At 36.8% G+C, this 16401-nt stretch overlaps 1 protein-coding gene across 3 annotated transcripts in view; it reads right to left on the reverse strand.

Annotated features, from left to right (window-relative positions):
• The window catches only part of Cul3 (cullin 3), a 77645-nt gene that overhangs the window by 25309 nt on the left and 35935 nt on the right, over nucleotides 1-16401 (reverse strand). For all 3 annotated transcript variants that reach the window (XM_087904759.1, XM_087904762.1, XM_087904764.1), the window contains one exon: nucleotides 10962-11075. In XM_087904759.1, the coding sequence (XP_087760885.1) occupies nucleotides 10962-11075 (114 nt within the window). The remainder of the gene's footprint in view (nucleotides 1-10961; nucleotides 11076-16401) is intronic.

Below are 16401 nucleotides of genomic sequence, written 5' to 3' on the forward strand. Positions count from 1 at the left end.
ATAGATATGTAAAATTAGTATTCACTTATAGCAAAGGGTTGATGTGTAAATAATTATCATTAAGACAAAAGTTGCAATTTATAACATGTATCAAAGATATACACGTGTTAAACTAGATCACAAGATCTTGAAGTGAAAGAGTAGACAGTAAGATAAGACACACTGAAATCTTTGCTGAGTGGCAATGCCAAGTGTTTTCTTTACTGTTTATTAGCACTGAGAAGGAATTCAGCCCGGGGGTGGGCAAGAACGTTTTCACAACTTATTCCAAAAAGAATCTCCCTTTGTTACTACACTGTTGGTTTTATGTAATACATTACTAATGTAGTTCTAATTATTTAAATTCCACCAAGAGTTCTTTGTTTTTGCAGATGTTTCCATGTTAATTTCAAAAGACTGCTTATACTTAAAAGGGGCTAGGACTAAAAAACAAACAAACAAAAAAAACCATTCCCAAAAGACATATAATACATTAAGGACTAATTTTAAATGTTGTAAACTCAGGATTAGACAGTTATGTTTAAGCCCAACATCGGTAAATATTGACTGCAAAGAATGTTAACAAAATTGACAAAATTGCCTGCTTTTAATTTGTCTTTCAAAATCCAAAACCCAGACATTTTAAATAAAAAATATTCTGAAAGGTATCTTAAAGTTCCATAAATAAAACATTTCATCAGCACAGAGATAAACCACATTTTAAATCTACTTGTAGTTCTCCCCTAGAAGTTACTCCTTGCCTAAGCAGTCTGTAGGAGACATGAACCTTCCCAGTCTTGGGAGGCAGATCATAGGGGCAAAAGGGAGAATTAAACAATGGGTACCATCTCATGCCTGTTATTTCACAGAGCTAGGTAGGAAGTCAGATCCTGTTACTGATCTTACTCAGTTCACTTACATAGTTCACTTCATAAACCAAATTGTAAACACATCACCTATAGTACATTATCTTATAGAAAGAATAGTTTTTCAGACCTTGCTAAGAACAACTATAAAGACTGGCTAACAGTATTTAAGAAAGCACTACTTGTTTAAAAATACCAATTATGATAGGCAGATCTGTAGGAGCTAGGTAGAGAGATGCAGTCGATCTATATCTTTAGCCAGGTGATCTTCATGATAAATTCCTCCCTCCAATATCTAATTAATGTTGAGGGGTCCCTATTATTTTCAACAGATAAGAATTAAGGAGATACTTGGCTCTATCCACAGATATTAAAGCTTCTACCATTTTAGCAAAATTCATCCTTTTCCTCCTGATGCCTCAATGCACCAAGACACCTGTTTACTAGGATATAAAAGATCAAACTCAGAATATAAAAGCATGTCTAGAGGTGCCAAAACACACTATGCTAAAGTAGTTTTTAAGATAGCGACCCTACAGAGAGTCAAGGAATACTTCTGGGACGTAGTCCAAATAGTTTTATTACTCAAGAAATAGTATTAAAAGCCACGCTACTGAAAAGCAAGTTAGAGTAAGTGGCTATAGGCTCATAATCACTGTGCAAAAGGAGGGAAATTTCAGTTCTAATATTACCATCTAGTGTTCATTTTAAACAATGTTTGTTTTTTAAAGATTAAACAGGTCATGGGGGTGGTGGCATACACCTATAAATCCAGGCTAAGGAAGAAGAATTTAACATTTTAGGTTAAGTCTGGCCTATACAAAGAGAAGGTAGCCATCTTAAACAAAAGGTGGGGCCCTGGAGTTAGCTCAGTCTGCAAACATGTTTGCTGTCAAGACTAATGCCCAGAGTTCCACTCCCAGGACAGCACATGTAAGGAGGAGAAAGAGACTCCACCTCTTCAAGTTTTCCTCTGATCTCCATATATACACAAAATAAGTACATGCTTAAAAAAATTTTTTAAAGTGCCAAACAAAAGAAAAAGAATTCAGTAGAATATTTAGGACACAAATTCTAACAAACTTTGGGTTATATGCAAGTCGGAAAACTCCGTTTTGTACATACCAAGTCTTTATGAAACGTCTTAAAGAGCAACAGTTCCACAACTTTCACAACTTTAACAACACGCTGAAGAGCCAGAGTAGTCATGTGTTACTCACCTACACTTTCCTGGCTGACCTCACTTATGGCCAAAGTTACAAATGCTCTAAATATCTGTGAAAGTTGATGTGGTCAAGCAGGTTAATTAAACTCAATTTCTCACATGAGCATCTATAACAATGCTTTCATTCATTTCTTACAAGAGAAAAAACTTTACAAATATTAAGTATTCTGCTAGTAAACACTGACAACTTCAAATCACACTTTCAAAATACCCCCAAACTAAGGACTCAATAACTAGTCTGTGAGAACATGTTTGAAGAAGCCTCATAGCTTAATCACAAGGAAATCTGACAAAAAGTAATAGAAGTTATTTTCTAACAAGGTTCCTTCCAAGCCATGAAATAGAGGTTAAAAAGGTCTAACACAATGAAGACAGAAACAATGGTAAAAAGGCAAAACACACAAAAAAGGTTCTTCTATAGGATCAGAAAAAGGAGTCTAATTAGCTAATAGATTACAAAATGAGCCAAGCATTTCATTTTGTACAAAGGTAAAGTGTAAAATAGTAAGCTGTACACTTCCGTGTGAACACTAATAAACTTAGTAGAAAAGCATAGGATGTTTCACAAAAGACTGAGGAGTAGGCTCGAAAATCATTCACAAGAATGTGAAAAAATTTAATAACATTCTAGTTGTTAAGAGAAAAAGATCTTGTGATTTTCATTCAGGAATTGTCTACCAAAATATAAAATAAATGAAAACCATGTTTGTGTAAAGCTGTAAAATTATACCAAATCACACTAAAATGCATTGTTCTCTACTGTAAAATTTTATAATCTATGAGCAGGAGGAAAAAAAATAGAACACTAGGAAATAATCTCCATGTGAGTTCAGAAGACAAGTGACATAATTCGATGGTTAGGAATCAGGGAGATGGTTCAGTGGTTAACAGCACTGGCTGCCTTTCCAGAGAATCCAGGTTCAATTCCCAACACCCACATGGTGGCTCACAATGGTCTGTAACTCCACTCCTCTGGGGATCTGATACCCTCACCCTCTCTTCTGGCCTTGGCAGACACTATACAAATGTGAGGCACAGACATCCTTGCAGGCAAAAAAGAACACGGATTCAAGGAGCATAAAGTACTTCCTTCAATCAGTCCTATTTCTGCCACTTAATAAATATGACCTTTACATCTGTTTTTATCCAGAGCATTTACCTCAAATGGCAACCATTTGCAATACTGACAATAGAAAAAACTGCTAAAGCTACCATTTTTTGCCTTCAAATTTAAAAATAAAAAACCTCTACTAGAATAACTAAAGCCGGGTTTGGTGGCACACACCTTGAATCCCAACACTCATGAGGCAGAGGCAGGCAGATCTCTTGAGTTTGAGGTTAAGTTTTAGGACAGTCAGAGCTACAGTGAGAAATTCTGTTCCCCAAAAGCAAATGAATGGATGAATGAATGAATGGATGGATGAATGAGAACTCAAAAAGAACAAAACAAGAGCATCAAGTAAATAACAAACATTAAGTGGTGGTCAGGATGCAGTAGAAAATAGTATCAATCTGTCAAAAGTTTAAAACCAGAGTTAGTCGATGACGAGCAGTTGTGCTTTGTACACTTTGTACACACTTTGTACACACCCAAAATACAGAAAGCAGGGTCCTAGAGGGGTAGGTGCATTCCAATCTTCACAGCAGCAATTTCCAATTCATAATTAAAATGACCATTGATGAGTGGATGGGACAAATAAAATGTGGTGCATATATAAAATAGAGTATTATTCAGACTTTGGGGGTGGGGGATCCCATGGCATGTAGAAGCAGGTACTAAGTAGAAAGAAAAAAAAACCCCACAAGACCAAATACTGTATTGCTCCACTTACAATGGCAATGTACTTACGTGGCACACACAGCAATCAAATTTACTAATGCAAAGATCAGAATTGGGGACTGGAAAGGTTAGTAATGGTTAAAGAGTTCCAGTTTTACAAGAATTTTACAGGATGGTGTTTGCCAGGTATATAAAGTAAAGGCTGGAGAGCTGTGTAGTAAGAGATGTTTACTGTCATAGACTCAGGCAAGTACTTTATTTTTATTGCTTAACTACTTTTAATGCTATGACTACTTAAAAACAATGATAAAACATACATTGTGAAGACTAAATCATAGAGTGCTTAAAACGGTGCCTGGCCCACATTATGGACTACGAAAGTGCTGTCAGCTATCATTAGATAGATCACTTATCTACTTATCACTGAGAGATGTTGTTACACAAGGCTGCTATCAATCTCCTTTAAGAGTTACTAAAGAAATTGTGATCCACTTAATACCAATCTATCCATGCTCCCTGTTTTCTTCCTTTTCCCCATTCCCCATATATAATATCTTGCTGCTCATTTTCGATATTAAAATAGTTCCAAGTTTTACAGTTGAAAAAACCTTGAAATTTTAATAATCTAACTAACACATCCTTAAACAGATTCTACAGATGGCTTCGCGCCCCCTGCCATGAAAAAAAAAAGTCTTGTGTGTTGGGTACATAAACATACATATGTCTATTTCTTGGAGAGGATCCAGGAATTCCAGCCATGCACTAAGAATTCTCTGGTTCCCAAAAAGCACCAGGGGTCTTAAACAATAAATCTGGTTCATAGATATGGAAAAACAGGCTCACCCAGAGGGTTAAATAAATTAATTAATGACAAAGCAGGAACAAAGCCAAGACTCTCTTAATTCATCATTAGGCACTTTCTCACTGTTTCAAACTTCCCACATAATTGGCAACACTCCACTCCAAAGTAAGCTCTATTCCATGTGCTTCATCAAGAAATTTGTGCTATAAGAACAAACCCCTCACAGAGCTTCAAACCAGACAAAATCCCAGTACTGAACTGAGAAGGGTACACACAAAGTGCCATCTCTAGCAAAGCTATTTCCGATTGTTATCTGCTAGGAAAAGGGAAATCCATTTTTTCCAATGGAGTGTTATTGGGTATATCAAACACACTTAAGGCGAAGGGCCCATGACCAGGAGTAGTTGGCCATCCCAGTCATTAGTTTTCTGAGTAATTCAAACTGAAAATGAAACGTCCCCAATTAGCCCCAAGTACCTTGTATCTTCTAAGATACACATAAGGAAACAATGACTGTGGAGCTGGAGTTTAAGTTCACCATGAAAGTGTGCCTGCTCATAGCAAACTCTAACACCAGCTACAGGTTACCTGATATTTTCTTCTGATCTCCAAGAGCAGCAGGTACAAATATATACATGCAGGCAAATGCACACAGAAAAAATAAATAAAACTAAAACAAGCAAAATACCCCAACAAAACAAGAAGCAAATTTAAACTAAAGCAGTTACAAACTCTAATGCCGTCACCTGCCAAATAGGCAGTACAAATCTCACTCCTCCCTGCAGAGGTTGAGCACCTATGTTAAAGAGGAGGTGGAAAGATTTTAACAGTCAAAGGTGGCAGATGACTTCAAGGAAACTGGTTTCCAGATACAACAAAGATGGATGTCAAATGTGACAATATGCACAAGACCTGAAAAAGCTAAAACCAGAAAAGAAAGAAAGCAAGCAAGCAAGCAAGCAAGCTCAGTTCAGAAGAGAGGATCAAATCCCATCCCAACTGGGGAGCTCTGGTATTTGATGGCTGCTAGGAGAGGAAAACATCACATCATAGATAGTCCTTAGACTATCTATGGATTCACAAACACCTGGTATATTCACAACTACTCACACACAGGAGTACTTGGCCAACACAGACCAAACCTGATACATAACGAGAACATGAAGTTGGGAGGGTAGGGAAGTAGGGGAGGATCTAGAAGGGGCTGAGGAAGGGGATGAATATGATCAGAATATATTGTACAAAATTCTCAAAAATAAAAATATACAATAATACACATTAAATTACTTCATTTCGACACATATACATTTTTCTTAGTCTAAAAATGTCATTTCTGAGCCAGGCGGTAGTGGCACACAAACAGAACTCATTTCTGGTATATTTTAACTAAAACCAGAACAGTACATATATTTAAAAAACATGAAACAGGAAAATGAAGGACATAAAGATAAAATGAAAATCTGGCTATGGAATAAAGCTAATTCTTTCTGAATCTAAAGTAAGACTTTAATAAGCATTTTGAAAAGGCAGTCAATTCAAAAAGAGCATATAATATATACTGCTTATGTATGTCTAGTTTGCACAAGGAGCTACACTAGGGTTTATGACACAATGGCTTTACAGGCATTCACGTCCCTGACCTCAGTACAATCTAGTAGATATGCCATACAATACTGCTAGGATAATAGTTCACCTTTTCTGAAGATCTGCTTTCAGTGGCTCCAAATTCAATGTAAAATTTTAGAAATAAACAATTCCTAAGTTTAAAATAATACAGCGTTTCCATGAAACCTCACTGTCTCACTCTGACCTACCAGACTCAATCAATGCTGTCTCTAATTTCCATACTGCATTAGTCAGCAACCTATCCACAACCTCCACTTATGAACTCAGTTTTCAGATCAACAAGTAATTCTTTTATTCAAATAGTTCTTATACTAAATAATAGCTCCAAATTTCAGTAAGTGATGGGATGGGGTATACACCATGACTACTATGAATATTGTTAAACAACAGTTCTGAGTACAAAGAGCATACTTTCAACCAACAGGGCATAACCCATCAGAGACCACTAATAAAAACTGGCCATTTTCCTTGAGACAGGGTCTCATGTAGTTTAGGTTGGCTTCTAACAAATTTTGTAGCATAAGATAACCTTTAATTTCTGATCCTCTTGACTTTGCCTTCCAAAGGCAGGTATTATAGGTGGGTCACCACTAATTCCACACCAGCTTTGACAAATTTTAAAACTTTAAGTCAGAACAAGGTAAGACTTTTTTAAAACAGAGGATTATGAGAATTCTCAAAGAACTTAAGTGACACGATTTTTCATACTACGGAGAAAACAACAACAAACAAACTAAGCAAACATACAAAGGTACATCTGTGGGAGAAATACATAGAATAAAATAGTGCCTAGTGGATGCTTTAAAACTAGTATACACACACACACACACACACATACACGTACTTCTAAGACTAGTTACACCAATTTTAAGAAAGAAATGAAAGACGATAAGTTTTGGCCAATAGATAGGAATGTAAAAAGAAATAAGATTCTAGCAATGGGAGATGTAGGGAGAAGAGATTAAAGAAGTGTCAGGTTTCTGTATGGGCAACTAGAATGACAAATATGAGTTCATTTGGAGATGCCAAGTTTGAATGTCTTGTAGACAATGAAGGGTGCCATCAACTAAACAGACAATGTAAGTCAAACCTCTGAGAGTAGTGTTATACATACAATTTGGGAATCATGTACATTACAAAGAGCTGGAAGAGTGAGTAGTGCAGCATGATAAGAAAAACCAAAAGCCCAAAGATCCCTAGATTTACAGAGGAGGAAAAGAAGGATGTGCAGGAGGGGCAGTAGCTGAGAAGGAAAAGGCAGAAGGTAGGAGACACATAGTGCTTTGTCACAGATCCAGGGCTTAATATAGTAAAAGAAAAGTGCAGTTAGTTGTGCCAAGTGCTGCTAAAAAGTAACTAAGGAGAATGTGCAGTGCTCTCTGTATTCGGAGATGTATAGCTCCTCCCTCCATGATGATCCCAGAAAAGACAAAATAGAACAAAAACTGAGATAGATTCTTAACTGGGATGTGTTCAGAGAGTGGGCATTAAAAAAAAAAAAGCAAATTTCCACATTTGCGAATGAAACATCTACCTGAGAAATGGGTAAAAGCTGGGGAGATGATGCTCCATCAGAAAAAATGTGGTTGAATTTTATCTGGAGTATGAATGGTTTGAACATGCCCAGTGCTGATAAGATCAATTAAAAACAAAAACATTAGAACTCTCAAACTCTTAAGGGTACAGACCAGTTAGTAGGAAATATGGTCCCCAACACGGGTCAAAAAACAAAAAACAAACAAAAAACCTGACCTATGTCTTTCTGCATTAACGCAGGTGGGGAAAAAAAAAGAAAAGAAGTGCATACAAGTTCCACTGCTATTTCTGCTTTTCTGAGATGGAGGTAGTTAAGTCCTTTACTAGGAGGGAAGTCAGAGGGCTGAGCAAAGAAAGGAAAAAAAAAAGAGCTATAGCCAGGAGAGCACTTTCACCAGACAAGAGTCTAAAACCCGGACAGTGAAGAGGGCTACCAGAAGGCCTGTGACAGTGGACAAATCCTGACACTGACACACCCAGTATGAAGTTTCCTCCAGTAGAGCACAGGAAAGGGTAAGATAAGTTACTGGATCTACCTCATCATTGTGCTACCTACCATATGGGTTAACAAAAACATTAAGGAATTGGAAATATTAATACTAGCTAATTTTTACTGAACGTATTACTATGGCCATGCTTTACATAAATGGTTCATATAAGCTCTATCACTACCCAGTTGATGATTCTTCATTTTAGACATGAGTAAGGTGGCAAGAAGTAATAACCTGTTTGACATGGTCATGTAAGAAGTAGAGCCATATACAAACCTTGAGATTCCATTAATTTGGAAACAGAAATGAAACTGTTCTAAAATGAGTACACATAAATTTTGAATAGTAACAAAATTTCAATTCCAAGTGACTTTATAATGGTTAGCAGCTGGTATCGAATTTAAAGGCTCAGCCCTGTTAAAACTGCAAAGAGAACAAGAGTAGCGAGCTTCCTTTACACTTGTACATATTTTGTTTCCACGTGTTATCTCATTTATCCTAAAACTGTTAACACAAGGTAGATCCATAACCTGACAAAGAAAACAATGCTCAGAAAGTGGTTACTTTGGTAGACCTCTTATTCCATCCCAGGAAAATTAGGGGGCCGCTCCCTCACCCTTTTGCTACTAGACACTCAATGAGGGGTAAAGGCTTGTTTGAATGCACTGAGCAGAAAGGCTCTAGTTGCTTGGTCTCATTATAAATACTTTCCGAACGTCGTTTTATTCCATTAAGTGAAGGAAACCACAACAAGCTTTTGTTACCATACTGCAACTAAGGAACTGAAAACTGAAGAGAGTAAAAGGTTGAACTAAAATCACTATGTCCAGTTCTCCAACATAAACACTGATACAGGGCTAGAAAGATAGCTCTGTAGTTAAGAGCACTGGTCGCTCTTCAAAGAACCTAGATTCAATTCCCAGCACCCACATTGTGGTTTACAACTGTAATTCCTGTTCCACAGGATTCGATGCTCTTTTCTGGTTTCCACAGACACTGCATGTACATGGTGTACAGACATGCATGCAGGCAAAATACTCATGCACATAAGCAAAGAACAAAAGAAACAGATAACAAGTCATTAAGACTTAACTTTGCAGTGATGCAACAAATTAAACTGAAATAATTTAGATTCATCCAAACTTACAAGTTTTGTTTTGTGTTTTTTCGTTTCTTTTGAGACAGGGTTTCTCTGTAGCTTTAGAGCCTGTCCTGGAACTAGCTCTTGGGTAGACCAGGCTGACCTCAAACTCAAAGAGATCCACCTGCCTCTGCCTCCTGAGTGCTGGGATTAAAGGTGTGTGCCACCACCACATGGCTACAAGTATTTTTTTTTTTAATTGAGAGTAAAATCAGAAGTCGGATGCATGGCTTTAATGTAAGCACTTGGGAGGCTAAGTCTGAGGTCAGCCTGGTCTACACAGTGAGTTCCAGAATAGCCAGGGCTACAAAGAAAAAAAACCTGTGTCAAAAACCAAACTAAACCAAATCAAAAACTGAATGGAAGAAGCAGGGGAGAGCAAGAGAATAAAATTCAAATTAAAGCCATCTCACTAAACATCTTTTTCTTGACTGATAAAAATTGAAAAACATCAATACCAAGTGAAACAGATTATATATCCAATGAAGTTCATATCCTAAAACAAGACCGACTGCAGTAATACAACGGCAAGAATTTACAGAAGAGATGAATGGCAGCTATGAAGAATATAACTATGAGAAACTGTATTAATAAAACATTTTTGTCGCTGAAAATATTTACAGTTAGGTTTCATAAGCTTAGAAAATTCAGCTTTTAACTCATGCTGTAACTACCTTTACCTCAGAAAGACATATTAAATAAGGGTTTTTAATATTTTTTATTTTGAAGCACAAGCACTAAATGCTTGGTTTAATTTTTCTTCTTTTCTTATGCATGCTACTACTTGTGAATGCAGGGGCATGACTTACTCCTCATTCTTCTGGAGGCAGAGTGTCTCAGCCAAACCCAGAATTTGCCAATACAGATAGCACAGCTAGTTTATCTAGTCAGATTACTCTGGGGACTCTTAACTCCACCTTTCAAGGCTGAAAATACAGATGAGCCACTAGGTATGGGTTCTGGGGATCCTAACCCCAGCCCTCTTGCTTGCTTGGCAAGTGTTTTACAAGTGAGCTGTTTCACCTCTCCAGCCCATTAAAACAATTTTTAAAATCATGTCTTTTCAGCCTTTTATTCTAGTAGTAAATGAATGTGAATGATCTACACTTCATTTACACAGGTTGAGGGTGACTTTTACAAAGGAAGTATTTTTACTTAAACTAAACCTGGGTCTGGAGAGATGACTTAATGGTAAAGAGCACTTGCTGTTCTTGCAGATGAACTGAGTTCAGTTCACATTATCCACATGGTGGTTCACAGCTACCTGTGACTCTAGTTACTGGGGATACAATGTCCTCCCTCCTCTGACCTCTAAGGGCACGGAGGCAAGTGGTGCTCATAAAAGCATGCCGGAAAGACACTCATACATAAAATAATCTTTAAAAAAAACAAAAGAAACAAAACAAAAACAATCTACAAAGATGCAGTCAGTATCCAACTAAAACTGACAGAAAGTCACTCTTTTGAAATGCTGATTTTTTTTTTTAAAAGAAACACAAGAAAAACTGTACTTACCATATACATTAGTATATCTCTAATCATCACCATGGCTGTTTGATGATCATTCCAAGCTTGATTTAATGTTTGAAGAAAGTTGTTATTCAATGAATTTAGTACATCTTCTCGCACCTATTAACAGAACAATTCATTAGTTTATGCACATAAATATGCATACATATACATGCATGTATTATTTGTTCAATAAAGTAATCAAGTAGAATCCTTAGCTTTAAATAAAAAAAAAATATGTTACAGGCCAGGCAGCAGTTAATCTATAACACACAGCAGACTACCAAATATGCTTATAAAATCCAGATTTCTCTCTTAAATTCTAGTATCAAAATTCTAGAATCAAAAGCAACCTCCCAGGTATTTCAAAGTACCCAGTGGCTTAACAATATAAAATAAAATTCCAGATCCTTACAGTGAATAAGGCTTTGTTCTTGGCTCCAGGCTACCAGGCCCAATGTCTTTGTAAATTTTCCCCAGGGATGAAGCTGAAGACCACGGATATGAAGGATAGCTGCCTGAGTGCATGCAAGTTCTAGGTCTCTGAGGAGCTCTGTGACTTTGGAAAAGTTACTTCATCTACGGAACTTGATTTCCTGACATATAAAATAATACTCTCTTGCAGGATTGAAAGGACAACATCTAAGGTACAGAGAACAGCGCCTATAATTCTCTAAGCACAATAAATGCAAACCTCCAGCAGCAACCATGACTGGCCATTGTCCTGCTCACTCAAATCCCATGGTCTCACTTCCATTTCTTCTACTTAAATTTCACCCCCAGTCTTCCTTAACCTCTTCTTCCCTCCCTCTCCCCACCTACACTATTTCAAATCTCTCTATTGATACATACTCTATTTCTATCTCTGTATATATACATTCTATTTCCAGCTCTCTACTTCTTTACCTTCTGCTTACATTTTTCTTTCTACTACTCATTGCTATCTGACTACATTACATATTTATTTATTGCTTCTTCTACTAAAATCTAAATGTCTCCACAGTGGAAGAATGTCTCATTTTAGATGTTCCTCCATCACAAATAGTACAGTGCCTGGCATAGAAAAAAACATATCAACTGTGAGTCATTTTCAACAAGTTAAACATTTTCATGATGTTTTCTTGTGTCTGATATACCTTAACCCAATCCCAATAGACCACTCAACTTTACAAGTCTTTCCTAATCTACAAGTTTGCTATCACCTTCCCTAAGTTTCCTGTTGTGCTCTCAGCCCAACGGAAAGATTATTTGCCTAGAAGACAGACTTTCTTCATGTAATCCTTTGAAATTACAGTTGAACTTTCATATCTGTGTGTTCCACATCCACATATTCAAGCATCAATCAATCAAATATATTTGGGAGAAAAAGTCTGCTTCCTACTGAAAATAAATACACACCCCTTTTGCTCTTGTCATCATTTCCAAACAAACACAACATAAAAACCTTTTTAGAACATTTGTATTATATTTGCTATATGTAATTCAGAGATGAGTTCAAGTACAAGAGTATGAGCTGGACAGAAGTACATGCAGATTTTACACATGAGAACTAACTAAACACTTACGGAGTCTGGTTGCTATGGGGACCTGGAACCAATCCTAGAAGACAAGAAATGAGTACTATGCTGTACACCTCTACAAATATTCAGACTCAAAAGTCTTCCATGGTCCAACTCAATTCTCATTAAGTCCAACCTAACCAAGTCTGTAACACCAAACACACGTCAAACCTTGATAAGTTAGGGAGAATCTCAAGCCATGGTGCACTTTTGAAACATACTAATTAATGAATCAAGATATACTTATCTATAAAACTGAGTTGTAAATATATGTAAATAAAATGTCACTCTATAGGAAATCAATTACTAAGTCAGTCAAAGTAAGGATCAAAAAAATAGAATGCCTTTAACACACAAAATGCTAAGTTAAAACCAAGAGAATCGTGCCTGATTTTTTTTAACTTTTGAACTAACATTTATTTATTTACTGTGTGTTACGTGCATGTACATGCATGCATGCATGCATAGATGTGTCTGTATGTATGGGAGAGTATGAACTACACTCTGTCCATGTAAAGGCCACAGAATAACCTGTGAAAATTGGCTCTATCTATATGTAGGTCCTGGACATTGAACTCAGTAGTACTGACAGAGAGTACTACTCCATTTTCTTAAATGCTGGAGAAATCTAAGTTATTAGACTTTAATTGTGAGATCATACATATAATCTACCCTATGAGTAGTATGAAAACTACTAGCCTATATCATAAACCCAGAATATGATATATTTTGGCTTTTAAGACTGAGCACCTTAGTTTTAAGGTATAGCCTCTGGAGTTGTTTCATAAGTACATTGACTGTACCAAAAGATAAACACACACAAGTGCACACATGTGTTAGCTGATAGAGCTGTTAATAAAGTACTTTCACATAAAGTTGGTATAACTGTAAAATTATACTAATGGGTAGATATATAATTTCATCTACATAATGACGTATTAAGTGTCGGGCTTATCAGTTGCAAATATTAAGGTACAGAACACACAAACACATGCGGAAGTTGAAACATTCTCATTTACAAATGCCTTCGGTAAGCTCCATATACTTCACTGAACCACTAAGTTTTGAGAAGTAATTAAATAAGAACATGACAATGCAGGGCAGGTGTGGTAGTAAACAACTGGGACCCAAGCACTGGGAGGAGACAGAGACATAGAATCCTAAATTCCAAAGACAGCTTTGGGTTATACCCAAAATCAAAAATTTGAGTTATACCCAAAATCAAAAATAAAGTGCTTAGATAATCTACACATGAAAGTCTTGTATCCCAAATACTAAAACATCTAGTCAATTATATTAAGAACTGAACTTTCATAACTACTACAAAATTGAGTTAATGTGAACTGTATTAAATCACTCCAGTTTGAGAATACATTTCAAATCAGAAAATTATTTCTAAATGTACGACACATTTGTTGAGTGAATGACAAAACTGACCAATCAATTAAGTTAATATTACAAAATATGTTCTCTAAAATGTACTAATTTATACACTTTGATATATCAACAAATATTTCACATAATACAATGTTTACAATTTATATCACCTCCATAATTTCTGGAAATTTGAATACTTGGTCCTTAGTTGGTGGCTGTAAAATGAGGAGGTGTTTCCTTGCCGAAGAGAGTATGCTGCAGGGAACACCAGTGAGAATTCAAAAGCCATGTGTAGTTTCTTGTGAGTTCTTTCAAAGCTTCCTGTTTTGGGTCTGAGATATAAGCTCTCAAGTTATCCCTGTCTCTGTGTCTGTTGCCTGCTGCCATACTGTCCCATCATTATAGACCCTAAACCTCTGGAACTGTAAATCACAAATAAACCCTTCCTTCTATGTGTTGTTTGGGTCATGATGTTTTATTATAATAACAGAAAACTATGACAACCGGCCTCTGTGCAAAATTAAAAAGACATTAACCAGCACACATTGCAAATGATGCTATTTGCATCATTTTTCAAAGAACTATGCTATCAGTTAATAGTGAACTTTTGTGAGGTAACCCAGACCCAGTAAGACAGACCCCATACACACTCACTCATAAGTGCATATTAGACATAAAGAAAAAGATAAACAGGCTACAATCCACAACTCTTGAGAAGCTAGGTCACAAGAACCCTAAGAGACAATTGCATGGATGCCCCTGAGAGGAGGTGAAATAGATAAGATGGGGGGGGGGGGGAGACATGAGTAAACAGAATGGTTGAGTTGAGGGAGAGACAAAGAGGGGGAGCAATGAAAGAGATATCTTGATAGAAGGAGCCATTATGGGATTAGGGAGAAACCTGGTGCTAGGGAATTCCCAGGAATCCACAAGGATAACCCCAGCTAAGACTCTAAGCAATAGTTGAGAGTGCCTGAACTAGCCTTCTCCTGTAATCAGACTGATAACTACCCTAATTGTCAACATAGAACTTTCAGTCAGTAACTGATGGAAGTAGATCCACAGCTAAGCACTGGATGGAGCTCCCAGAGTCCAGTTGAAGAGAGGGAGGAGCTCAAAGGGGTCAAGATCATGATGGGAAAACCCACAGAGACAGTTGACCTGAGCTAGTGGAAGCTCACTGACTCTACACTGATACCTGGGAAATTAACATAGGACCAAACTAGGCCTTCTGAATGTGGGTTCTGTGGCTTGAACAGTTTGTGGGGCCACTGGGCAGTGGAACCAGGATTTATCCCCAGTCCATCAACTGGTTTTTTGAAGCCCATTCCCTATGGAGGGATACCTTGCTCTGGGGGAAGGGATACCTTGCCTCTACTTGGTATGCCAGACTTTGTTGACTCCCCATGGGAGGTTTTATTCTTCCTGAGGTGTGCATGAAGGGTTGAGTGGGAGAGAAGGAGGGGAAACTGTTGGTTATGCAAAATGAAAATTAATTTTTTTAAAATAAAAAATAGCTAGCTTTAACCAGGTAGAAAAAAAATCCGACTAAAAGTTGTTTGGATTGTTTTATTTGTTAAAGACTTATTTATATGTATGAACAGTTGTCTGCATGAGTATATGTGCATTATGCACATGCAGTTCCCATAGGGGTCAAAAGAGGGAGTTAGAACTCGAGCATCTAGAAAAAATTAACAATTTCTTAAAAGAGGATAAGTTGGCACAGAAACTAAAATGTACTTAAGTTAATAATAAATAACTGACCTACTCTTTAAATTAACACAAAAATTGAGAATAGTATAGCAATGTGTATCTGTGTAGTAACTCTACTTATTAAAATAAGTAATCATTACTTATTTTATTTTTCCACCAGCAGGGCAAATGGCCAGAGTCTGCTGTAGAGGCAGTACTAGAATAAAGGATTGCACACAGCAAGCACTAAAAGAAAACTCAGTAAGTTCATCCAGGTGAGCTGCCATCTGAAGAAGAGTAACATGGTACCACTTGTGATAAGAAGGGTATGCAGTAGAGGGCTAATGTGTGTGTGGTACCTGGACTTGCAAAACTGAGAAAATCGCACACAACAGTCTACAGAAAAATAAAGGCATCTAAAAACTTTTAAAACTGATTAGTCAAAAGAAGAAGACCACCACTGGCTAGAAGGACATATTTACAAGACCTATCTGATAAAAGACTACTATCCAAAACATACAAGAACATTTTAAAATTTAATGGAAAAGTAAACCTATTTTTTAAATTGGCAACAGAAGGTACCTAATTAAAGATATACTGACAGCAAATAACTGTACAAAAAATGTTCAACACAAGCCACTATGGACCTGAAAACTGAAACAATGTGGTGATCCTACATGCCTATTAGGATGGCTAAAATTAAACACTGACAAAACCAAATGTTGATAAATTTATGTGTAACAGAGACCCTCTTATTCACTGCTGAAAGGAACGCAAACAAGCAGTTATTATTTTTTAAAAAAAAGGAAAAAGAAAAC

The sequence above is a fragment of the Myodes glareolus genome, chromosome 1 (genome assembly GCF_982192425.1).
Source record: "Myodes glareolus chromosome 1, mMyoGla1.1, whole genome shotgun sequence".
NCBI lineage: Eukaryota > Metazoa > Chordata > Mammalia > Rodentia > Cricetidae > Myodes > Myodes glareolus.